Below are 25,475 nucleotides of genomic sequence, written 5' to 3' on the forward strand. Positions count from 1 at the left end.
TGGTACCTTGCACAGATATTCGGCGAACAACTTTCGTGCATGGTCTTATTCGTGATTAGGTAATTTTATAACCATTTTTAACATTTTCGTGAATTTCGGTCTAGTACATAGTACGAATGTTAATTTTCCAAGACCTTTTCAAGGCAGCACTTAATTTTTCAAAGCATTTCAAGCCTTTATTTATGTTTTTTCGTTTTCAAGGTAGGGTGCGAACCCTAAGACAATGATCAAATTCCACGTCTGAAAACTCGGAATCTGAAGTCTGGCTAGAGATGTCATTCTCGTAAACGTCTTCCTTTATGAGTTATAACTGATACGGCAGTGTATTTGCTTCTTTGTAGCTAGAATCCATCTCGAAAATGACATCGTTTGATTAAAATTCGCAGATTATACAGGCCAGCTAGACTTGGTTGACCATCAATAACGTCACCCTTTGTGCCGTACTGGGAGGGCGGCTGGAGATCGGCTAGGGCAGTAGGTTTATTGTTTTGGTGGATTTAAAGGCATTATTACGTTTCTCTGAAGCTCTATCGGCAATATACAGTTTAAACAGGTTATAATCATTACAATTAGGACCAAGAGTTAAATCTGGACACTAATCCTTTAAAGACATCAATCAGCCCAGGCAGGTTAATTTATTTTTTCTTTAATTCTAGGAAGGAAGCTAACATTTCCTTCATTCAGACTGATCTTTGAATGCAGAATCTGCTTTGCAACATAAAATAATTGTATTACACCTTGGTGAACTTTAGGCCCGAGGGTTATTGCAAGTCAAGTCCTGTATGTTCTTAATTCCACCCTGCTGTTAGCTACGGGCCGTGTGTAAATATACATGTTAGAGATAACCTTTCAAACAGCATCGAGTGTGTCATGCAACACACCGGCGTACGTTTACCTCTCCGAGTAATATGATTTCATGCTGTTTATGACTAACAAATAATTTGTTTTACAAATGAAAGAATTTGAGTTTGTTTACTTGTTTTGATTTGATAAAAGTGTTATCTCGCAGTTTATAGATAGTTTTTGTTTTTGCATTTTACACCCAGACGCCATGGCGTTGAAAGAAAAACACAGAGCTCAGTTGAAAACGAAACACAGAGCTCAGCCTTATGACGTCATAACAAGTGAAAATTAAAATTTTACATTCTTACGTCACGCAACAATAAGACACGACGTCATACGTACGCAGCTTTGAGGTATTTAGGTAAACTGATATGTCATAAGCTTACCGTTGATTGTTCTAAAATGCATGACCTCTGTGGTGCAAGTAAAACAAAATGGCTGCATACAATATGCAGTTTTGCCACATTTTCTAAATTTTTAGGGGTAGAATAGGCTTTTATCACCTTCACTTTGGGGTTTGTTGTGTAACTCCACACCGCCGAACCTTATTCGGCGATGTTTCGGATCTTAACAAATCCCTTGAATGCTGCGCATTCTTGGTACGCATCAAGGCTCAGCAGTATCGGGTAACATAACAAACACCGCTACGACCAGGTTAAACACTTAACCATTATCTGTGTAAGCAATGACTGGCCAACCCATCCTGGAAAATTTTCCCCCCACCATTGTGACGGCAACATCGAAGACATAATTTTCTTTCATTTATTTAATTTTCTTTTTTATCTTTTGTCATACATTTTTATTAATACATGTATATTTATTTATTTAAGGTGCTACTTCAGTCTCAAATGAAACCCAGTAGAAATATTAATGATATGAGTGATACCCTATGAAACAGAGCTAACACCATGGCTGAAAATGATTTATAATGACTGAATAACACTAATTAACCCAATAAATGACGAGTCCTCCAAATCAAAATCTTCGGCAGTTTTCACAAACTTTTCCTGATGTGGCGTGACAGTGTTCCCTATGTGAGGATGAATCAGGCAGATATGATTTTGGGTAAGTCAGTTATAGTGGAATGACGTCACAGGCGTTCGAAATGACGTCATTTATGGCTATATTTCAGCTAATTGTTGTCCCACAAGCTAAAATTGGAAACAACAGAAAATGTCAAACAATGTCACACCAGGCAAAATTGAAAACAACAGAAACCTTTAACAATTTAGTAAAGCAGGTGAGACTATTTCTGTCCCTATCATTTAACCATGCTTTCAAGACACACACATCGTGACATTAGAGTAGACTGGGTCAAGTGTAGGTCGTTTCCTGGACCAAGGACGAGCCCAGTCAAGGTAGAAGGCAGCTCCTCACAGCTCTAGAATCACTTTTGTTAAAAAAAATACAAAACAAATAAAGAAATAAAAAAAAATGCATCACATCAAAAAGGGAGCTAGGTCCATGTGTTTTTGTACAGCCGCCAACTTTGTAAAGTGTGTATTGCAACATAAAGATAATACAAGGAAAATACATGTGATTCAAAAGTCATAATTGATATAAAGCAATTTCTTTGTTCATCCTAAAGAATACAGGGAAAATTAATGCTGGTACAACTGTTCATAGCATGAACACACAGCAATTTTGTCTGTCAAGCTGCTAGCTTGGATTTGTCAGTTCCATCACTCCTATCTCCAGTCGCTTTAACACTATGCAACCTCTTCCTCCTGTCTGTGGCTAGTTTTTCTCGCAGACATGCAATGGCTTTGCACTTCTGAATCAGGCTCTCAGCATGTGCCATTTCTACAATACAAAAAATTAGTGATAAATGTTCTGTTTCAACTGGGTAAGCTGCATGCAACTTGAGTGCACACTATTATCATATAAACATGTATACATAATTATAAGATCTTAATACTGCATCATACATGTACTTCAGAAGGCCTAACACTGTCTCAGGCAGTTAATGTGCTGGTTCACTTCGACTATCAGTAACCTAACTAGCACTGAGCAAGTGAAAATTTCTTGAGAATGGTATTTAGCATCAATAAAATAAATAAGTAAATACACTGTAAGTCTGAATGCTTCAGTAATGGCACATAATCAGGAAAAGAGTCCAGATGGAAGAAACCCTTATTATTAATGGAAGCATATCAAAAGTGCTGTACCTCAATCGGTGCACCTTTATTGATATGTTCACAATGTGTATTAAAAATTATCCATTTAGTCACATTGACGACCATTTCTTGCATGTGTCTGTCAACTCCATAGGTGGTTAAAAGTTTGAAGAGCACAGGCATTCTGGGGGAAGACAACCAGAAAGGAGTTTAATGTTAAAGGTCAGTTCCTAGGCAAAATTTTCTTGAGTATGAAATTTAATATCAATCAAACCAAATAAAATACTGGGGGTTTCAAAAAATTGGATAAGACAATTAGTGCATAAAAGCATTCCTTAATAAATGATGATGTCACTGAAAAAAAAAAAAAACAGTACTTCTTTTAAGGCGTTCTGTAGCTGGCTTTATTCCCATCAGTGACTGTCTGACTTCCAGTTTCATGTCATCAATAACGCAGAGTAATCTCTTGTATCTGTGGGTCTCTTTTACAATATCTGAAAGTCAAATGTATCAATAATCAGGTTACATGCATATCTTTACTCAGGCATTGAAATGGTGTGCAAGAAAAAGCATCGATATCAGGTTATGTCACTGACCTTCAGCCAGGCAGTAAAGTTTTCAATCCAGAAATTTTTGTCACTTATTTCTGGAAATAAACTTTCGGCCAGAATATAGAGGATATCGAATAATGAAGGTGGAATATCATAAACATTTTCTGCGCGAGAGGTGAAAATGATAAACTAGGAGACGAGAAGCATCAAGTGAGTTATCATTTCTACCTTTCATGAGAAAAATATTTATGCTATTCAACTCTCACAGTGCAATGTTGTATTTATTATTTATATTTTGACAATATCGTGATTTTGGACAAGTTCAAGCAATGTTTTAGCTGTAGGCCTTCACAGATTTGTGTATATAGTGTGACATCGCAGATGACGTCTTGTATTGTTGTGTGATAAGAAATGTTAAAGTTGACTGAGCTTGTATTATGTATCTTCTTCTAAACTCCAATTAGAACGTCATAAAACAAAATGTTTCTTTTTAATGTCATAGCGTCCGAGAGTAATAACAAAAGTGATATCTAACTCTAGCTAGTGAGATACCACTTTTATCAGTGAAGGAAATCCTGACATTTCACCTGAATATAAATAATATTTAATTTTTTACTGTATTATTGCATTGAATGCATAAAATTCACTGAAGTATATTTATTCCTCCATAATATTAACACAAAGTCTTCTAGGTGCAGGAACATCTGTTGGTTAGTGTGCCCCACCATCACACTAATTCATATGATAACTATTATTAAAATGTCTTTGACTTCATTTATTGGTCAAATTTTTCTTGTTAATAATCATTTGTGTGACAATATAATAAATTTAGATCATGATACCTGTGTGACTTCAGTTACTTTGTACAAGTTTTCCATGTTAACAATCTTTATCACAACTGAATTAATTGTTACTAAAGTTACCTTGATAAAAGTACCACATGTCTGGTTGAGGTAGAGCTAGGTTGCCTCTTATTGTGAAGGATGGGATTCCAATGCTCTGATGTCCACTTTTATCTGAAGGACTACATGAACTGTTGGCCTGTTTCCTTGCATTGCTGGCTTCTCTGGCTTTACTGAGACATTCCTGAAGTCCTGTCTGACCTCCCAAGGCCTCAGCAAATACACTCAGTGAGGTAAAGGACTCCCAGTCAAGGTCTGACATTGATGACCTTGATCCAGATGGTCGTACATCCTTATCAGTGGAGTCAGCCTTGACCTCTGAGGATGCTTGTCCAATCAGCTGCCTCTGCACACACGGCAGCATTTTATTGGGTGAGGCCAAAGATAAAGCATTGTTCAAAACTTGCTGATTAGCACAAATTCTGTACAAAATAGAGCGCTGCCTAAGGTCAGAGGCCGGCCGTATTGGTGTAGGGGTGGGATTAGGATTTCCAGACTGGGTACCAGTATTAAGATCTGAAGACTGTAATCTGGCACCAATGGATGGTAATTCTGCACTTTGATTGAATGACTTTGAAAGAGATAGTTGTGTGCCCACATTTGTCAGGTTGTTGTTAAAATTCTGATATTTAAGAATGAGGTTTTTCGCTGTTACACTATTTCCCTCAGATTGTCCCATGGTTTGTGAGGCCAAGTTGACGATATCTGCCAAGTTTAACACAGTGTAACAAGCTACAGACGGTTTACTGCTATTTCCAGCTGTAGTGCTTGTAGGAAACACCTTGTTATCTGATGAGGGTGTGGACAAATTTGAGGCCATTCCTTTTCTCTCAAGCTCAGAGGAGTTTAGTTCTGTGTCTGGCAAAGAAGTAGTTTTATTCGGCAGGGAACTGCAGCTTTTGGTTTCTGACAAAAAACAAAAACAAGGAAAACCAAAATGTACAATTACCTACATGTATTTAAAAATAGCCTTGGAGTGTCACAGTTTCCATTTGAGCAGTTTAATATTTTACATACATATACTCATTTCTTGAGGTAGTGACTACCAGTAAGCTGAAGCAAATAAAAACATACATAAAGGCATGTTACAAAGGCTTACAAAAGACAAGTGGTAAATGAAGCTCAGAGCACCTAAGTATCTACACAATTTAATTTCGGCAAATTAAAAAACAGAAGTGTTCTCTTTCATGGAGCAAAGGCCATCCGTGGAATAAACTTAGGTCTAAATGTATACTGGGACTAACTTTCACCATCCATTTATATCTATCATACAAGATGTTTATGTGAATAATGTCATGAGATTCCATGTCCAGAAATCACAATATAGAGGCTTGTGTGTGAATCCAGTCTGAACACAAAAGGGGACAGTTTGCTGTGAAGGGCATTGATAGTAAGGGACCAACTCTTGTTAACATTACTGGAATGTTAAAATATTAGTATGAATGTATTCATATCTTATGGAAAATACTGTAAAGTGTCAACCAAACACTACAGGATTCATTAACCCTATATATGGCAGTATGTATTATGGCTAAATGGCAAAGTATTCATATTTAAATGTACACATCTCATTGAGACCACATCTTATTCCAGGCAGCTTTTGGAAGCCCATAATATTATACATATTTATGAAGCATATAACCCGGACTACAAAATAAGCTATAGTTTGGTACGGTGGCGCCCCCTATATGGTCATGTGATCCAAGATGGCCGCCTCGTTTATTATGGAATAATTAATACCATGAGGTTACCAACCCTCATCACACCTTAGTGCTTGCCCAAATTGAAAAACAGACATACTCATTTTGTAGGAAATGTATTCAGCTTTCAGAAAATCACAAGGTTTTATGTAAAATACTTCATATTTCCTCAGTTATTGGCCAAATAAAACAATTACGCATACTATCATTTGTTCGTTTTTGTCATTTCAGTGTTCAGTTCATGTTGACAACATCATGTATAATGTTCTGTAATGAAATCAGTCATTCAGGGAATTCTTATTCAAAGTCACTGTATGATACACACTTTGTAACACTGTGTTACAATAATTTACAGTTACATTTCGCGCTCATCGAGTACCCCTGGAGCGACACGTCGTTTTCGACCGACGCGTGCAGGTCTCGGGTAATGTTCAAGATTTGGCTCACAGTTTGCGTGACATCCAACGTTACACCCTGGGCACCAATGCCGTGATCGCTTTCTCACCCCATCACTATATCGGTCACTACACACCACACAGTCTCTCTCTTTCCTTCCATCAAGAAGTTTGAGGTGATGCTCTGGAGCAGGGGGCGTTGCAGGCGGCTGCTTCTCCAAACTGCCACAGAGAGACTCAACAATTGCCACAACAAAACCGTGCTTGTCTAACATTTTTTCTCGATCAGTGTTGAGCTTGTACACTTCATAGGAGTTCAAAATTGCTATGTCAAGTAGGTTTCTGAAAATTTTGACCCAGTAGCGATGTGTCGGACGCTCAGCTGCAATGTGACAGATCTTCTTATCACTGAGGTCTACTCCCCCAATATGAACGTTGTAGTGAAACACCATCGCTGGTTTCTGCTTCACCTTGCCTCGGACTTCCTTCTCTACATTCTCTGCCTTATGAAAGGTGCTAAGAAGAATTACTGGTTTCCTCTGGCTTTTTTCTCCCGAAAAGTAACAGTCAAAATGTTGTCTTTCCTTGCATACAGAGTTTCACCTGGCTGTAGTCTGGCATTGGCGACGTCCTTTGAAAGCCCTTTACTATTTACACGCACAGTTCCTGTGAGCAGTGTTTTCTGCTCAAAAAGAGCTTCAGCCAGCTTTGGTTTGGTATAGAAATTGTCCGTAAACAAATGGTACCCTTTGTTAAGGAGGTTACAAACTTCCATCAGTCTCATGACAACGCCGTGAGCTTGGCCATCATCGTAGACAACATTTAACTCCTTACCCGCAGTTCAACGTGACAGACATAACCGTTTGTGTCGCATAGCTCAAACCTTTTCACACCAAACCTAGCGTGTCGCTTGTTTGGCATGCACTGGATGTACACACATCTGTTTTTCATGCCGATCATGCTTTCGTCAATCGAGATTTCTCGGGTTGGTGTGTAATACTTTTTGAAAGCTGCATTCAGCTAGTCTAGAACTGGACGCACTTTAAACCAGGGGTCGTGACCTTCCTCTCCCCGTTCTGCCTGCTGAGTTCGTTCGCAAACATGAAACATTCTGGTCATGAGTAGAAAAAAATTTTGTGACATTACCGAATTGAAGTACGGCGTCTGCTGGGATGGTTTTGACATCCCAGTACGAAGCGAGTTGTGTTTTACGAATCAGTCCCATGTTTATGCACAACCCCAGAAATTTTTTCATTTCCACCACTCCTATCCCATTTTCTGGCCATTTCTTAAAACGTGAGGCTTGGCGAGTGTCAATCCAGTGAACAGTGCTGGGCTCGTTTAGAAAATTACATGCGTATGCATTTGTCTCTCGAACCAAATGAACAAACATGTCCTCGTCAAAATACAAACTGAAATATTCTATTGGGTCAGAGTTTCTAGCAGGTGCATTTCTAGGACCAGGATGTCGCACAGAAAAGTCTGGTACATGTATATCCAAATGATCCTCATTTTCCGGCTCCTGTACGATAATCCACGGGTTATCGGAGGTTGTGATGTTATTTTGTGCCTCGCAATCGCCGCTCCTCACCAAAACATGTCCGTCCCCATCTTCCCTCACTGCATCCGAAATTCGGCCATTTCCCTCGGAATCTGAACTCAAATTATCAATGACATCGAATTCTGAATCACTGCCATCATTTGGCATATCAAAGTCACTATCGCTGTCACTTTCTCCTTCGCCTGTGACCCAAGAAAACACTTCAAAGACACCAGCTCTTCGCCGGCTCGGATCTGCATCCGCCATTTTGTAATCAACCTCGTTATCGTAAAACACGGTCTACAATTTGGGTTTAAAACAAATTCTGTCATTGGTCACTCAAATCCTTCTTCAATAATAAAGCCAAATGTACAGGACCATTCAAATATCGTTTTAGAAAGGCATTCGACATATTAGTCTACAGACAAATGCCAATCAAAAACGGGCCGACTAAATCGGCCCTAGCATTTCTGTAGCGAGAAACGGGCCGATGACATCGGCCTGTACCATAACTAGGGTTAAGTCTGAGTACATTTACTGTGTCTTCTCGTGGCAGGGCGAGTCCATCGTCAAAGTGCTGCCAACACTGAAATATCATGCCACAGATATTAGGCATGGCACTCCACCCAGCCACATTATACTGACACCGTGCTGTTTCCTTGCTCTATTAACCTCTCAGTATGAATACCAAGCAGGACAGCAAGAAGTACCACTTCTAAGGTATTTAGTACCATGTTGCATTATGTGCAAGCCTTTATTTTCATTTGCTACCACATTCTACACTGATTCTGGCAACTTCGTCAAAACCTATTCCAAGTTTAGTACCATAATTCTGTTGCCTCAAAGGCTTTGAAGCATGTAAAAGAATGCAGAGTTTGAGGACTCCATGTACATTAACAATGAGAAAAATAAACAAAGTATATTTATTGCAATAAAAAAACAATAATATATTAGTTTGAATGTGACTCTTTTACAAGAATCCAAGTAGATTCTCATAGTTTTAGTTTACAAAGTTGTGAGAATTAGAGTCCCATCAAGAGTGAAGCCCTGATTTGCTAATTTACTCTTTTATTTTAAGGTTTGAAAATAGCTCCAGAGGTTTGAGAAAATGATTTTAGAAAGCAACATTAAAGTTATAAAAATCTTTTCCTTGATAATAATTGGGGATAATCAATAACCTTTGACTCTCGTTTTCAATTGTTTTTAAGACTTTAAATAAAGACTTAGTCATACTTTAAAATTCATTGGTAAAGTTGTAAAATTCATTTTCAAAGGTGTATAGAAGGACTATCCTCTGACAAAGCTTAAAATACAATTTTCATTACCACCTGGTAGGTTCTTCAAATGCATATGATGCAAAACTAATCACTACTTACCATCTTGTTTCTCGAACAGAACTAGAATTACTATAGCCTATTTGCATATGTATGCATATAGAGAATTGGACAAATATGTAATCTGTCAGGGTATTTCTGAAGTTGAAGTGGATTTTCTCATATGAAATATTTTAGGCCTATCTTTAACCTAAATAAGTCCAGGGCAAACGAGAGTAAATTTTTGAAAATAGTACCTCTGATAGGTTGAGGCCCAATCACTTCTTCTCTTGGGACTTTTTTCACCTTTTTACATGGGCAGTCTGCTTTAACACAAGTGAACAGCACTTCTCTAATGGTGTCCTCATTCATGCCAAACTCACGCTTGCCCATCGTGTACTTCTCTCGCATCTATTTTAACAAACAAAAGTAGGCAAGTAAGAAAAGATTAAAAGTAATGAACAATTTCAGCCATCAAAAATCACATCTTAATTGTCCCTAAAAAAGTATTTTTATTCAAATTTTTATTTTCATCGGACTGGCAATACAAGGGAGATGTTAGCTACACATACCTTTCTCAATGTGACCGAAAAACTAAGATGAGTTCCCAGAAATGACTCGTTCATTTGCCTGACAGCCGATTCAAAATCTTCTCGACATAAAATTTCTTTTCCATTCCTTTTCAGCAGAAGGACATTGTCAGTCTCTCGAAGTGTCATCCTTTTCGCCCAACCTAAAAAGCGGCCAGACAACCCATAGCCATGTTTATGCTTACTCTGAGGTGAATCTAGCAAATTTGCTTGTTTCAGTTCGCTTTTTGACGGTCGAAGTTTTGTTGTTAAATATCGCACAAATAAATTGTACTGTTCTCGCGACAGTGTGCCTCCACGTTTAAGTTTCGGTGACGGTGTTGTCTCTCCTCCACCCTTTTTGTCCATCGTTGAAGATTTTCAGTTTTATGTAAACCAGTTCGTGAAGAAAGTCGCAAATTGATGGTTTCTATACTAGCAGACGCCACTCACTTTCGAGCCTTCTAAAACACCAACTTTTGGCGCCAGCTTTACTTTGAGGGACCATACACAATGACCAACATTTGGATAAAAACCTACCACAAACTTGACTTTCTTTCGAAACTATATACACTTGTGTGAACTTTTAAGTGTATGTATGTCGTCGGATGTTACGACGTATAGCTGTAAATAGTAAATAGCTAATAATGCGGGAATACAACTTAAATAATTGTATAAATAATAACCAAGAAGGCCCATCATCCTGAGAGTGAGACATCCCATCCTTAGCCTGGACTCATTTTTACCGATAAAATGACCGTTTCATTTCGATTCATTCAAACATAAATTTAAAAAATGTGCATATTGGCAGATCCTCTTCATGATATCTCATGTATCTGAACTTTAATCAAACAATGTTTGTGTTATTTTACGACTTTGCTGTAATTGAGAAGAGATCCCTAAACGGTAGTCGTAAATGAGGTGTAACGTTCCAATTTATGATAGTAATGGCAGCCTGCATGGACAAAAACAGAACAGCGATTTCTTAGTTTTTGTCCTGTTCAGTTATGTCTGCAGAAATGATCGTTTCAACATGACAGGGGACATGCAACAGGGCACTTTGTTCGGTTTGGTGAGAATAACAGTGAATGAGTCATTAACTTAAGGAAACCCTCTCTGGACTGTCAGCTGTTGTTGTTGTCACTTAGTGACAGGTGCATGGCTATTTCAACTTCTCTCTTTATACTGGCCATACACTGGGCGTGAAACTGTGTGAAACTGTGTAGGCTTTACTGTAGGTTCCCCCGTATGGCTATAATACCCTACTTGTCTAGTATAAAGAGAGGAGTTGAAATATCCAGCTGGAGCTAGGATTTATGAAAGTTACATGGATCTGCAGCTGAGCGCGTAGTCCAAGTCCACTGATTAGTAGGTTGAGAAATATTTGGATACACCATAAACATGGCTGCTCAGCCTCAGGTCAGAGACTCAGCTATTCCTCTTACCTCTTACTGGCGAAATCCACATGGTAACATCTCCCCATTCATTTACCTCACATAATTTTCTAATGGTAATCCAATAAGGGGTTAGCATGCCAGCGCAGTGCAATGACCCAGGAGCCTCTCACCAATGCAGTTGCTGGGAATTCAAGTCTACCTCATGCTGTGTTCCTCTCTGGCTGTATATGGGAAGGTCTGGATGATCATGGGTTTCCCCTAAACTCTGCCCGATTTCCTCCCAGCATAATGCTGACTGCTGTCGTATAAGTAAAAAATTCTTGAGTGCGCCATACAACACCAATCAAGTAGGTAAATAAATCCAATAAAGTATCATTTCTAAAAATTCCAGGGGTCTGCAGCAACCTGCGGATGATCATGGGTTTCCCCCGGACTCTTCCCAGTTTCCTCCAACCATAATGCTGGCCGCCATCGTATAAGTGAAATATTCTTGAATATGGCGTAAAACACCAATCAAATAAATAAATAAATAAATAAAGATTCCAGGCTATGTGGTACTGCCATGTTTCAAGACGGTGGCCACGTAATTAAGCTAATTAAATTTTGTGAACGTGCTCATGAGCAGACTTTAGTGTGGTAGTTTTGCTTCTCTGACATTGATCTTTTAGCACTTGCAATACTTTGGCAGTGCAGATGTTTTATTATTTGGGATGGGGTAATTGATTAACATCACAATTTTGCACTAATCTGCAATAATAAACATCGGATATTGGAATCCAGGAGTTTGACTGTTGGTAATGATTCAAGTATTCATGTTTAAATGATGAGACAAATGGAATCTGTCATTGGTGACAGCAGAGCCTGGAGGCTTTTTCCCTGAGATTGGATACCTCATTGGATTACCATTACAAAATAGTATGTGTCTATGGGAAGGGTGGATGTTAGGATGTGGATTGACCAGCTGGGTAAGTGGAGAGCTTATTCACCCAAACCTGTTTTTCACTATTCAGCGATTGGCAGAGTCTCTGACTAGAGGTTGAGCAGCCATGACTGCGACGTATCTAAATATTTCTCAATCTAGATGTCAATTTACTCCGACATACTGCCCAGTTTGCCCAGGACAGTCTAACAACTTTGGAAGTTCATATTTCTCAACTTTTTCTCTTGCAAATTAGATCCCTTTACATATTTGCCACTTTCCATTAACTACCCAAACACCACCCACATCCTCACATGTTAGTAATGCAGATAAGTGATGTCATTGCTTTTTTTTTCTCCAGTTGTAAAAATACAAGGAAAAAACTATGCTGGCACTTGTGATTATGAGTTCAATTTTGTCAAAACATATAATAATCTCTCAACATGGAACTTAATCAAAAACAGCCTAAAAAAGGTGGAGAACAACTCTAAAAATAGATCTGGCAGTGTTCAGTACTTTTGGGGAAGAAATGCAGTAAACCCAACATAAACAAACAAAATACTTCTAACTACATCACCTGATATAAAATTCTGTGAAAATGTTAATTATGTACTGCTTTAGACTCATACATGTGGTCATATGTGGGTTCATGTGGGATAATAATGAAGAAGTCACCACTGGGTGATAAATGTAAGAGGCTTCACATTTGACTCAGTTGTATGTGGTGATACCCCAACTTCTTCACAGTTGTATAATGCGTATCTTGCATTGTGTAATAAACATATATCTCAAACCCCTCCCCTTAGTAGCGACAATCGCTGACTTTATTCCAGTTCCAGTCTGTGAGTATTTCCTGGCTAGATTTGGCAAAACGCATTTATAATTTTGTAAAAAAAAAGACAAAAATGTGCCAAATGAAGCTCATTGACATTCTTGTCTGATTGATCAAACCTCTCTCCATTTCAGTTACAAACCTTTTGATATGAAGTACAGCTCTGCTGGTATTGTTTTACTGATTTGAGAGTTTTTTGAGAGTTTAGGGGTCATTAATCCCTATCATTATATTTCCATATAGGGTGTTTTGATCATAACGACATGGATTGGAGTTCATGGTTCCTGTTTGCGAGAGCAGTCCAGAACTGTGCGACAGGTGGTCAGACAGGTATGTAAAATATCTGTATTATCTTCAGAAGATCAGGCAATATCAGGTGTGTATAAAAACCTATAGTTATCTGCAGGCTGCCAGCTAACCAGGCAATGTCAAATGTGTAAAAACACCTATAGTTATCTGCAGACTGCCAGCGGATCAGGCAATGTCAGGTGTGTAAAAAAAAATCTATAGTGATCTGTAGGCTGCCAGCAGATCAGGCAGTGTCAAGTATATATTAAGAAAGCCCATTGTTAGCTACAGCAGATCAGGCAATGCCAGGTGTGTATTAAGAAATCCCATTGTTAGCTACAGCAGAGTAGGCAATGCCAGGTGTGTATTAAGAAATGCCATCATTAGCTACAGCAGATCAGACAATGCCAGGTGTGTATTAAGAAATGCCATCGTTAGCTACAGCAGATCAGACAATGCCAGGTGTGTATTAAGAAATCCCATTGTTAGCTACAGCAGATCAGACAATGCCAGGTGTGTATTAAGAAATCCCATTGTTAGTTACACCAGATTGGGCATTGTTTTTTATACTGGCAACACTTGATATGCATCTCAGTGGAATGGCTGTAATTGTCAAAAAACTTGAAGTATAACTATGTCACTCCTCAGCTCTGTCAGTTACATAAATTTACGGAAGTTAATTTACTTCCATAGTTTCTATATGTATTTGCCAGTTCAGTGAAGGTAAATTTTATTTCATGCTATCCTGCATGGTACGGGTTCAGGCAGCCATTTGACATACTGTTCATGTTTTTACAATGAGATGGTATTGTTAGCTTTTCTTGTCATATGTTATATGCACACATGTATCTTGCTCTTTGCTCCTACAGGAAATTTTTTCCGCCTTTGCCAAGGTGGGGAACTCTGTTGATATTCCACCTAGTTGCCCTTTTCATCCAGATAGGGACATGTACCTGGTTCATGAGAACAATAAGGCCATGGAGAGCGTGTCACGCTGGGTGTGTCAGTTCTGCGGGAAGGGCTTCACTGCAGAGCACTTCCTAGATCGTCATTTCCAGAACAGGCACCCAGAACACGTTAGACAGGTAGCTATAGGTGTATAAATCCATGTGGATTATTTTGCTTGAATTTTGAGTTGTACATACTTTGGTTGTGCTCAGCATGGAGGAATTATAGGTGAAGAACTGGCCAGGCTGAAATATCGCTGAAAGTAAAGATGAACCACAAGCAAACAAACAAACACACTACTTTGATTATTAGAATGACAATTTGTGACAAACATCAACCATGATAAATGTTATATAAAAGTCTAAAATTTCAATTCTGTTTAATATTTATGTATGTTGATGAAAACGGTCTTAACAGGGTTATTGTACCACCTGCGGATGGTCATGGGTTTCCACTGGACACTTTCTGGTTTCTTCCCCCATAATACTGGCTGAATAAGTATAAGTGAGATATTCTTGAGTACACTGTAAAACACCAGTCAAATAAATAAATTAAAATGTTTTTTAATGTACTGGTATTTATTTTTTGAATTTTAATCTCAACCAAAAAAATACTGATTAGTATTATTTTTGACACGTATTGCAGGGTAGAGAGATTGTGTGTCTATCTGATTACTGTGATATTTTCCGCTGTGATGTGATTGGAACAAAAAATAAGGTGGATTTCTGGCAGGTTGCATTATGTATTGAGGATGATTTGATAGATCTACGGAGGAAATGTGAGGTGAGTCTAATGTTGCACTATATTTGGGGGGTGAACTGCTGCCAGGTGGTTAAGGTGCTAACCTTTCATTCAGTATGACATACAGAGTGTGGGTTCAGACAGTCAGTAAGGTGGGTAATGGTACGAAGAACTTTGTCACCATGTTGACTGTAAGACTTTCAGTAAAACTGTCAGTAGCCAAGGTGTTTAGTGTGCCAGTGCAGTGCAGACCCAGGAGCCTCTCACAGGTGTTGTTGCTGGGCATTCAGCGCATACTGGCTTTCTCTCCTGCAGCACATAAGAAGGTTGGCCAGCAACTTGCGAATGATCATGGGTTTCCCCTGAGCTCTGCCTAGGTTTCTCCCACCATAATGCCAGCCACCATTGTATGAGTGAAATGTTCTTAGTACTGTGTAAATCTCCAATCAAATAAAGAAATGAATAATGAATTAATTAGATTGGAGAACTGTAAATAGGTATCAAAGCCTAAGTTAAAGTAGTCTTGAAGAACCAGATGGCTAGGCCTGATAGTTTCCACTTCAACCAGTTGTGACATATCACAAATTCTGTGTAACTGGCTTCCTCTCCATTTGTATGTGAGAGGGTCTGCTGTGAGCTCAAGTCCAGCTCATGCTGGCTTCCTCTCCAGTTGTATGTGAGAGGGCCTGCTGTGAGCTCAAGTCCAGCTCATGCTGGCTTCCTCTCCAGTTGTGTGTGAGAGGGCCTGCTGTGAGCTCAAGTCCAGCTCATGCTGGCTTCCTCTCCAGTTGTATGTGAGAGGGCCTGCTGTGAGCTCAAGTCCAGCTCATGCTGGCTTCCTCTCCAGTTGTATGTGAGAAGATCTGCTGTGAGCTCAAGTCCAGCTCATGCTGGCTTCCTCTCCAGTTGTATGTGAGAGGGCCTGCTGTGAGCTCAAGTCCAGCTCATGCTGGCTTCCTCTCCAGTTGTGTATGAGAAGGCCGGCTGTGAGCTCAAGTCCAGCTCATGCTGGCTTCCTCTCCAGTTGTATGTGAGAAGGTCTGCTGTGAGCTCAAGTCCAGCTCATGTTGGCTTCCTCTCCAGTTGTATGTGAGAAGGTCTGCTGTGAGCTCAAGTCCAGCTCATGCTGGCTTCCTCTGCAGTTGTATGTGAGAGGGCCTGCTGTGAGCTCAAGTCCAGCTCATGCTGGCTTCCTCTCCAGTTGTGTATGAGAAGGCCTGCTGTGAGCTCAAGTCCAGCTCATGCTGGCTTTCTCTCCAGTTGTATGTGAGAAGGTCTGCTGTGAGCTCAAGTCCAGCTCATGCTGGCTTCCTCTCCAGTTGTGTGTGAGAAGGTCTGCTGTGAGCTCAAGTCCAGCTCATGTTGGCTTCCTCTCCAGTTGTATGTGAGAATGTCTGCTGTGAGCTCAAGTCCAGCTCATGCTGGCTCCCTCTGCAGTTGTATGTGAGAAGGTCTGCTGTGAGCTCAAGTCCAGCTCATGCTGGCTTCCTCGCCAGTTGTATGTGAGAAGGTCTGCCAGCAGTCAATCAAATCAATAAATAAATAAATAACAATTATTCTGTTTCCAGGTTACAATGGATTTGTGCATTCCAACACTTTTGTCCCAAAATACTTCACATGCTCTGAGAGGTGAGTGAAAGTTGTTTTATCTTTGCCTGTCAAGTTTCCCTCTAGACTGCAATTTTATACAGCTATTAAATGTTAAATTGCATTCAAACAGTCCTTTGGAAAAGTTGAACACTTATATTTACTTCATGTATCAGAGCTTCCCAATTTGGCTGGACATGTATTAAGATTGATTTTCAATCATAGATGTGCTTAGCTCTTTGTACCTAACATATTTAGAACACACACTGGGTTTTCAGATCTCCTTTGTTTTCAGAATAAATAAATTTAGGTTCAGGAAATGATGCTGCAAAATTTATGTAACATTCTTTGGATGGAGTTTCTTGGTTTCTTTGGTAGTCTTGGATAACAGCTGACACTTTTAGGTTAAATAGACTTCCTTCCGATGGCAAAAAAAGTGTGCTGTTATTTTAGATGTTATCTGCATAAAGTTGAGATGTCTACTGACATATATGTGACTTTGAGTGAACAATTGAATGTTCAGTTGAATCAGGGGTTTGCCTTTGACCATCAGCATTCTCAAGTTCCTACATTTAGAGACATGGCCAAAGATTGACTTTTTTGATTGATGCTACCTCCCCTTGTTCTCCAGACGGCTGTCCTACACGGTATTGTGTTGTAATTATGTGTCTGACCGTGTATGTTTAGTTGGCCGTACAGATCGTTGGGAATTACAAATACTGTATGGTAGATTATATTTGGTTTACTAGACTTATAATTCGCTTTCAGTATTCAGTATCATATTGTTTACATGTGTGATCCAGAGGCAAACAGTGTATTGTGGGAATGTTAGCACTGCCTCATTTGCATGTTATCTCATTGGGTGGAGAGTTTAGACCAGTGACGGATTTCCCCTTAGAATTCTCTTAATTAACATTTTTATACAATATGGACCCAGGAGGTTTAGTTTGAAGGAGTCATATGAAACCCATTTTTGTATTTAGCTGAACCAACTCAAAAATTCAGAATTTCTTTCTGCAGTGGGTCCCTTTAATGGGTAGCAGGAATATTCTGTTCTATTTTCCCTCAGCCTGTCTTAAGGCACCCAATACAATCTACTTCCTGTTTGAATATTTTCTGATTTGTTGTATGCACTGCATATGATACAGCTTTACCATTTCATCATATAAGGTAGGCTGTGGAAAAGATCACCATATCGTAAAACTGATGAAACCCATGGTTTGCCTCTGAATCATGTTTTTACAGACTTGTTGTACCAAGGAGTTTGTTCGTACCTCACCTGTCACACATACTGGGACACGCCTTTTCCTGAGGTATGTTATTTCCTCTTTTGTTGACATGATAAACATATTGTTTTGTACTTAAGGGCTTGTGACAGAGACAGTGTGAAGCCATGTCTGATTTACAACCGAAAACTCATCATTAGTTTCGAGTTCTTTCAAGAAATCTTTTGTCATTAAATTTAAGAACAGTGCTACTGTTTCGGGTAACGTGAAAAATGTCGGGTGAAAATGTCAGGCAACCTTTGTTGACATTGATTTACAGATCACTGGTCTCACTATACTCCACAGGCACAAATGACATGTCTTTCATTTAGGAACTTCTCAAGTTCACAAATGGTTTCTCAATCTTTCGTCTATAATTACGTTTTGTGAAACTTTTTTCTGATGCCCATGTCATAGTAAATGTGATCTAAAATAGTTGCCTAACATTTTTGACTGATCACAAGATACAGTATGACTTTTTTACCTTTAGTGATAAAAGAGTTCAAGGTCAAAGCTTCACAAAGCTTCATCATTGAGAAGATCATGAATAGTCAAAGCTGGCAGTCTTGTTTGATTAGGCTGAGAGTACTGCTGTTTCAGCAGTAGGGGGTAGTTAGCCCCATTGTTCATGCAAGTGTATTGGTATGATGTTGTTGTTGACAGGAATCGCAGACGGCTCAGATCCTGTATGTGATGGCCTGTGTTTTTGTCCTGTTCGTGTTCATCATGTACTACTGCGTCGTTCTCAACTACTACTAGTAAGTCACTTCACCTACGTAGAAACGATGTAGATACAGCAAGAATTCAACAAGACAGTCATAACAGGAATACAGATGGCTGTCAGAGTTGAATGTAATTGTAGTTGTAAAATAATTCTTTTGTGTTAAATCCCCACAAAGTCTAGGCAGGAAAATACTGGAGCAAGATTTATTTATTTATTTGATTAAATTAATGTTTAATACCATGCTCAAGAAATTTTTCACTCACATGAGGCCAGACAAGTTATAAGGTGGACCAAACCACCAACATTCATCGGCTACATAACAAAGCCCATGACTTCATGGAGGAGCAAAAACAGGGAGAACAGGTTTTGAACCACACATCCACATTCAATTTGGTCAAGGTCATGATTATCACCTTTATTGCAAAAAGAGAAGAGAGCGTTTTGCAGCCTGCTACAACCTGTATTTGAAAAACAAGTGGACATGCAAATCCAGCTGAATTCCAGCATTTTTATAATTTCCAATTTCCTAATAATTGCGACCATTGTCATGTTGAGTACATTCTAATTGTGGTTAGGTTGGGCTTTAAGTCAACTTTGTCAGGTACCTTCCTAAGGTGTGGCAGTTTTCTCCCATTAAGCCCATTTTACTGCCTGCCGTTACGTATTATGTAAGTAAAATATTCCCAAATGTGCTTTTCAACTCGATTAAAAAGACTATGCCAGAGAAATTCTGTATCATGACTTGTATCTGTATTCTGTGTTCTGTATAAAGAAGCTTTGCATGCTGTGAATAAGTATTTGAAGATGAATTAGGTTGGAAAATTGCGTTTTTCTGCACTTTTCGACGATATGCACAGATAAATATTCAGCTTTAGGGTGAATCATTCATATGACGACTATTTTTTTGCAAATAAGTCCACAGGATAACACACATGTTGGTTATATATGCTCAATCTTTCTGACATCACAATTGCTTTAGTTGAAAATCCAATAATATGCAAGCATCTATTTTACACAAACTTTACTGATCTGCCTTCTACATTCATTCGCGGCTTTGATCATTAATTTTTGCGCATAAATTAACTTTTGTAGATTGGGTCAAAATGCACCTACATATACAAAGAAAATAATCATTAAGTAAAGACAAAAAAACGCAACATACTAAGGGTGACATTTTTTGGAAAGTGTTTTAAGTCAGCTATTGGAGAAAGAATGCAGAAAGTTCTGTTTAAATTTATAAACTGAATCATTCTCTCTTCAAATGAGGTCAGCAGTGAGGTCTTTATACATGTATATATCTATACACATGAGGAGAAAACATCCATTTTGATGTGATTGTATTTTACAGCTCAGATGACTGGGATTCCCCGCATGACCAGTGGAATGAGGTCACTTCAGATCAGATGCTATGGCGACCAAGGTCACAGTATGACCCTGCTCTGGCTGCACAGCAGCGTCCTCGTATTACTGCAACACGACGAAAAGCTCAGCATTGCCCTTCCCCCAGCTGATTAGTGAGGCACAGTTGGCATTTGCTTAGATGATGACAACAGTGAAGGTGCAGTCCTTCAGAGAATATCTTACTGTTTTGCTTGTGTCCAGCAAGTATGCACAAAACAGAGTTTGTGGCTCAAAGAGGACGCAAAACAAAACTTCAAGCCTCCTGTCAGCGAATGCATAAGTAACACGCCATTCTTGTGCTCATGGCTGATGAACGCTTACAGGTTTGAAATAATTTGGTCACAACAGTTTCGAGAGGGCACCAAAACGGGTGCCAAACAAACCCACTCTGCTGTTTGGTCCATTGACTTTAACTGTGACATCGAGCACAGTAAAGGACACAGATGTCATCATTGATGAACGACTGAGATGAACGATGTGTGTTTCACAAAAGCAAATTTCGAATATCTGGGTTGTGCGTCAGTGTATGAGGAATGTACAGCCCAAACAGTAGACTACTGTGTGGAGTAGCTGTTGAGTAACAGTGCCAACAGAGATCAAAGTTGCTGAGAACAAAACAAAGCACCTGAGCAGCTGTGAAAACATGATTTTCATTTCATCTAGATCCATGGTGATGGAGGAGATAGGATTTGCTGGGTTAAAGGCGTCAGCTTAGGTCATGCTTGAATAATAAATGTTCAGTAATGATATGACTGAAATGTCACTGATGTGTTGCTAAGCCATAACCACTCATTCATCCATGGCCTTAGTTTATCTTAGAATAAAAGGGCAGTGTGCAATATGGGAAGATCCGTTCGTGTGTTATATCAGAAGTCCATTAGAAATTTAATCTTAGCACTTTATCTATAGTTGTGCGCCTTATGGTGTAGTGGTTTGCCAGTAGGGAGTTGTGGCCCTTGATTGGTATCCATTACCTAGAAGTATGCAACTTCACTATAGCTAGTCTCCACAGCACAGTACACATGTTACGTCGTCTGTAGAAGTTTGCGCCACCTGGAGGAAGATTATAAATTCTGCAAAGTAAAACTATGCATATAAATATTCATGCTGTAAGCATTGGACTTGTATTACTTATTTGTACAACTCATTGTATACAACATCAGTTTATTGTAAAAATAAAAAAACAATTTGCATTGCCCTTGTTATTACTGGGAATCCTGGGTTAGGATTCTTGTCTGGTGTTGACATTTTGATTCATTTATGGTTTTTGTTTCAGTGGGAATGGTTGGAATATTAGATTTGATTTATTACAAATTATCTATTGTTGACCCATAATTGAAGGTTTATTAAATCAGGCCCATTTTTTCTGTTAGCGTAAGACATTTCCCGCCGTTCATTAACTAAACTGTCTATATGGTGATAATGCCTTATCTCCCTATTACCACACAGGTATCTGGCAATTAAAAGCTTTGGTTTTCAGTGCTTAGTTTTTTCGTATGTGGTTGAGTGGTTGTGAAGCTTGTTTCTCTACTGCTAGGACATACAAGGTGGAGGATCAATCCCAACCTTGGGCAGGGAATTTTAACACTCTTCACTCTCTGTTCACAGGTCCTTGGTGACAATAAGAGCTGTTGTGTGCACATCTTTACATCACACATGAGGAAGTTAGTAACTTGCATCAAGTTATACTACCTCAGGTTCTCGAATTTCCTTTCTTGTGTTGACATCTGATATACCACCCTTGCATATTGGTGTCCTTGCGGTGCAATTTATGCAACTTTATATTTTGAATGTATTCCGTGTTTCTGAACTCTCTTAATATGGAAATTCAGGTATTTTAAAGCTTTATAACTGTCAGCAAGTGACTTATGTAACTTTTAATGAGGATTTTTTATGTGACCCAAAATGCTTGAACCGCATATATCCATACAGAGATGCCATTTTTGTTTCTCACGCTGTCCGCTGCCGTAACAGTGACGGCCAGAAATTTAATATTAGCACTTCATCCATAGTTGCGCCCCTTATAGTGTAGCAGTTTGCCAGTAGGGAGTTGTGTTCCTTGATTGATATCAGTAGGTCCTCTGAGCATTGTGTGTTAGCATGCGATGAATACAGCAGGGCCAGGCTTATGGGTAGAGCTGACTGGAGTACCCAGGGCCAGGCTTATGGGTAGAGCTGACTGGAGTACCCAGAGCCAGGCTTATGGGTAGAGCTAACTGGAGTACCCAGGGCCAGGCTTATGGGCAGGGCTAACTGGAGTGCCCAGGGCCAGGTTTATGGGCAGAGCTAACTGGAGTGCCCAGGGCCAGGTTTATGGGCAGAGCTAACTGGAGTGCCCAGGGCCAGCTTTATGGGTAGAGCTAACTGGAGTACCCAGGGCCACGCTTATGGGCAGAGCTAACTGGAGTGCCCAGGGCCAGGTTTACGTGTTGAGCTAACTGGAGTACCCACGGCCAGGATTATGGGCAGAGCTGACTGGAGTACCCAGTGCCAGGCTTATGGGCAGAGCTAACTAGAGTACCCAGGGTAAGCCACCCACATTCATACTGGACACAATGCTTGACTTTGAAGGGCTACTTCAGTCCTAAGAGACGCCAGGTTGAAATATTAAACTGATATGAAGGATACCCTATGGAATATAGCTAGCACCACAGTTCCAAAAAATTTACATAGAGTCCTGAAAAACTATCTTTGGCATTTTTCGTAAAATTTTCCTGATGTGACGTAGTAATATTCCTAATGTGACGATGAATCAGGCTGATATGATGTCAAGTAATGCCGTTAGGCTGGAATGACTGCGTGTGCGTTTGAAAGTACGACGTCATTTGTTGCTGTAGGTCAGTGATCGGTGACATCAAGTGTTCTTGCAAGACGTCACGCCAGGCAAATTTGGAAATGGCAGAAAACTTGTTTCCATATTATCCTCCCACACTAAAAACAACGGATTTAATACAGTGCGTTTTTTCTACAATTTAAGAAATTCTGACTATGTCGATCCTTATCATTTAACCTTGCCTTTGAGACATACATGTCTTAAAACTAAAGTAGCTCAAGCCACAGCCATATGTGAGACCTGCTTGGTCCAAGGCCTGATAATCACAGTGAGCCGCGTGCTTTAACCATCTGAGCCTGTCAGGCTGACTTTTGACTGCAACACTTAAAGACATTCGACTGGCGGTATCTGGTATTCTAAAGACTCTTCTTAGGATTTATCTCCTGATAAACAGGACAGTGACAATAACCATGATGAAGTTTGTTGAAGGAGCAAGAAATAAATTTAATTCTGACCACAGATTAAAGCAATAAGAAAAACAAACAAACTGATCACTTGGACATTTGAGCTGTTTTATAAAATCATAGAAGCTTAAATAGCACCGCCTTTATTGGTGGATACATAGACTTGAAGCACCTTTTCAGGGTAGATAACTTTTACACTTGAATCATGAGCGACTTATAAATGATGACACAGCAGTTTTAACTTGACTAGGTCATGTTCAGTTTATACATATAATTAGCAAATAAATTACCTTGTACATGTGATATCACAGACGTGGGAAGCACATAAATAAACAATCACACTTTACAGGAATGAATAAACATACATAATCATAGCGGTACTTGGAGTAAAACTCACTCAAAAATGTGCTATACATAGTGTACACAAATTCCACACTGGAGTTAGGTGGATTTTGTTTACTACATTAAATTTTGCTAAACACCTCCATACTAAAATTGTGAACCCAAATTATTTTAAAAGGATTTTATGAAACACATATGACAAAGAATGTGAAGACAAAAAAGCATTATGTTCCTAGATTCTTAATAAATCTGTTAAAATCTGAACTACTGAGACTCTGCAAGTAATGATCAAAGAAATGAACACCTGCGACAAAAAGAAAATTTGTACTTGTCAGCTTTCTTGGTTGCACCAGGCACCACCACACACCACCAGACTAAGGGTATATATGTATTAATAAAGTATCCCATGTGAAGTTTAAAAACCATAAATTTTTGTCTTTGTGATTTTGCATAACCAAGATATTGCAGTTCAATGTGAGCAAAATCCCACACACAGAAAAACCAAATCCCTGCCATGTTACCAATAGTGATCATTCATGGTGTTTCCGGTTGTTTTAAAGTAACATGGCACATCCTATATCCTCATAAGAATTCCAATCATAAACCGATTTAATGTATTACTAAGCACATCAGGAACAGCTGCAGCCGTTCAGATCTGTTTCCACCCATCTTCCTGAATATAACTGTTTTCTTTTCTTTAACAAAATCCCAAATATGACAAAATTAATAAACTTGTACACTAAATAATCATTTCAAAAAAAAAAAAAAATGAGAAAAAAAGACATTAAATCTCTTGTTAGGACAAAAAGATAATATTGCTCTTTCTCCTCTTCCACATCATACGTTTCAATCACAGAGTGTCATTCGCCCTTTAGTGTTGGGCTCCATTAAGGCATCAAGCTAATTTCTGCTTTTGCTTAGTATATTTATTTATTTATTTATTTATTTATTTCATTGGTGTTTGATGATGTACTCAAGAGCATTTTACTTATACGACAGCAGCCAGCATTGTGGAAACTCGTAAATGCCCAGGCGAATCCCATGACCATCGACAGGTTTGCTTAACATAAACATGCATATATATTATCACTGCATAAAATAATGAATTGTAGAATTACGATGCAGTCAAAACGGCACATAAGTACACACTGCAACTTTACATATTTTAAGGTTTAGTAATCTCTGCACAAACAGAACTATTTGATGAAAATGTTTGCCTTCTAAAAACTGACATTGGATGTTATTTGTTTTTCCTAATGAGATGCATTGTCAAGAGTATTAGCCCATCGTCAAAGAAAAACTTAATTACATGAATTCATAGGACTCAAAACAATGGAATATCTCTGAATGTAGACTGCAAAATAATTCAACACAATGAAATCAAATTGAGTGGGCAAGGCTCACGGAAGAAAATAATACATCTTTTCTGGTTTATTATGATTGTGATAAAAGCTGAGGTGATGGGGTGCTTAAGTGTGGAAATAAGTTATTTGGCACAAACTCAAATGTACATGTACTACACACATGACTGTATCATATATACAACATGGAAGGTATCATGTACAATCTGCTCGCTGTAGCAGCAGGGCATTTATCAGCGTCTGTCAGGAGTCTGCCATCGGGTTACTCTCCAGGCAGTGGCATCCACAGCCAGAAGGACACAACTCATGGGACTGGAACCACTCCAGCATGTGGAGAGTGTGACCACCATGGCCACACGACAAGCAGAAATTGGAAGCTCCTGAAATAATCCAACAACTTTCGTTTATTGATTGATAAGTTTCATTGATTGATTTCATTGCTGTTTAATGCCATTTGTCACTGAATACACAGCTTCATGATATTTACTTGCACCAGCAACTGA

At 39.0% G+C, this 25,475-nt stretch overlaps 4 protein-coding genes across 6 annotated transcripts in view; 1 reads left to right on the forward strand and 3 right to left on the reverse strand.

Annotated features, from left to right (window-relative positions):
- Positions 1-2,444: 2,444 nt before the first annotated feature.
- LOC135475255 (uncharacterized) lies at positions 2,445-10,395 on the reverse strand. The gene is made up of 5 exons (XM_064755080.1): positions 9,934-10,395; positions 9,619-9,772; positions 4,435-5,319; positions 3,338-3,454; positions 2,445-2,646 (listed from the first exon to the last, which is right to left on the reverse strand). Exons 1-5 carry the CDS (start codon positions 10,297-10,299, stop codon positions 2,495-2,497), a joined length of 1,674 nt encoding a protein of 557 aa, XP_064611150.1. The 5' UTR covers positions 10,300-10,395; the 3' UTR covers positions 2,445-2,494.
- LOC135474925 (piggyBac transposable element-derived protein 4-like) lies at positions 5,621-8,315 on the reverse strand. The gene is made up of 3 exons (XM_064754614.1): positions 7,721-8,315; positions 7,039-7,351; positions 5,621-7,006 (listed from the first exon to the last, which is right to left on the reverse strand). Exons 1-3 carry the CDS (start codon positions 8,313-8,315, stop codon positions 6,469-6,471), a joined length of 1,446 nt encoding a protein of 481 aa, XP_064610684.1. The 3' UTR covers positions 5,621-6,468.
- A 475-nt stretch (positions 10,396-10,870) lies between the features above and the next one.
- On the forward strand, positions 10,871-21,461 carry LOC135475395 (uncharacterized). Of its 2 annotated transcripts, none has more exons than XM_064755271.1 (8): positions 10,871-11,002; positions 13,322-13,408; positions 14,306-14,451; positions 14,960-15,097; positions 16,624-16,684; positions 17,888-17,955; positions 18,571-18,665; positions 19,980-21,461. In XM_064755271.1, exons 2-8 carry the CDS (start codon positions 13,342-13,344, stop codon positions 20,140-20,142), a joined length of 738 nt encoding a protein of 245 aa, XP_064611341.1. In that variant the 5' UTR covers positions 10,871-11,002; positions 13,322-13,341; the 3' UTR covers positions 20,143-21,461. The 2 variants fall into 2 exon arrangements, with proteins under 2 accessions (XP_064611341.1, XP_064611340.1); XM_064755270.1 differs by having other exon boundaries at positions 10,877-11,002; positions 14,236-14,451.
- Positions 21,462-23,362: 1,901 nt separating this feature from the next.
- The window catches only part of LOC135475914 (GATOR2 complex protein WDR59-like), a 38,822-nt gene continuing 36,709 nt past the window's right edge, over positions 23,363-25,475 (reverse strand). For both annotated transcript variants that reach the window (XM_064755872.1, XM_064755871.1), the window contains exon 27: positions 23,363-25,352. In XM_064755872.1, the coding sequence (XP_064611942.1) occupies positions 25,216-25,352 (137 nt within the window). In that variant the 3' untranslated portion in view covers positions 23,363-25,215. The remainder of the gene's footprint in view (positions 25,353-25,475) is intronic.

This window comes from Liolophura sinensis, chromosome 9, assembly GCF_032854445.1.
Source record: "Liolophura sinensis isolate JHLJ2023 chromosome 9, CUHK_Ljap_v2, whole genome shotgun sequence".
NCBI lineage: Eukaryota > Metazoa > Mollusca > Polyplacophora > Chitonida > Chitonidae > Liolophura > Liolophura sinensis.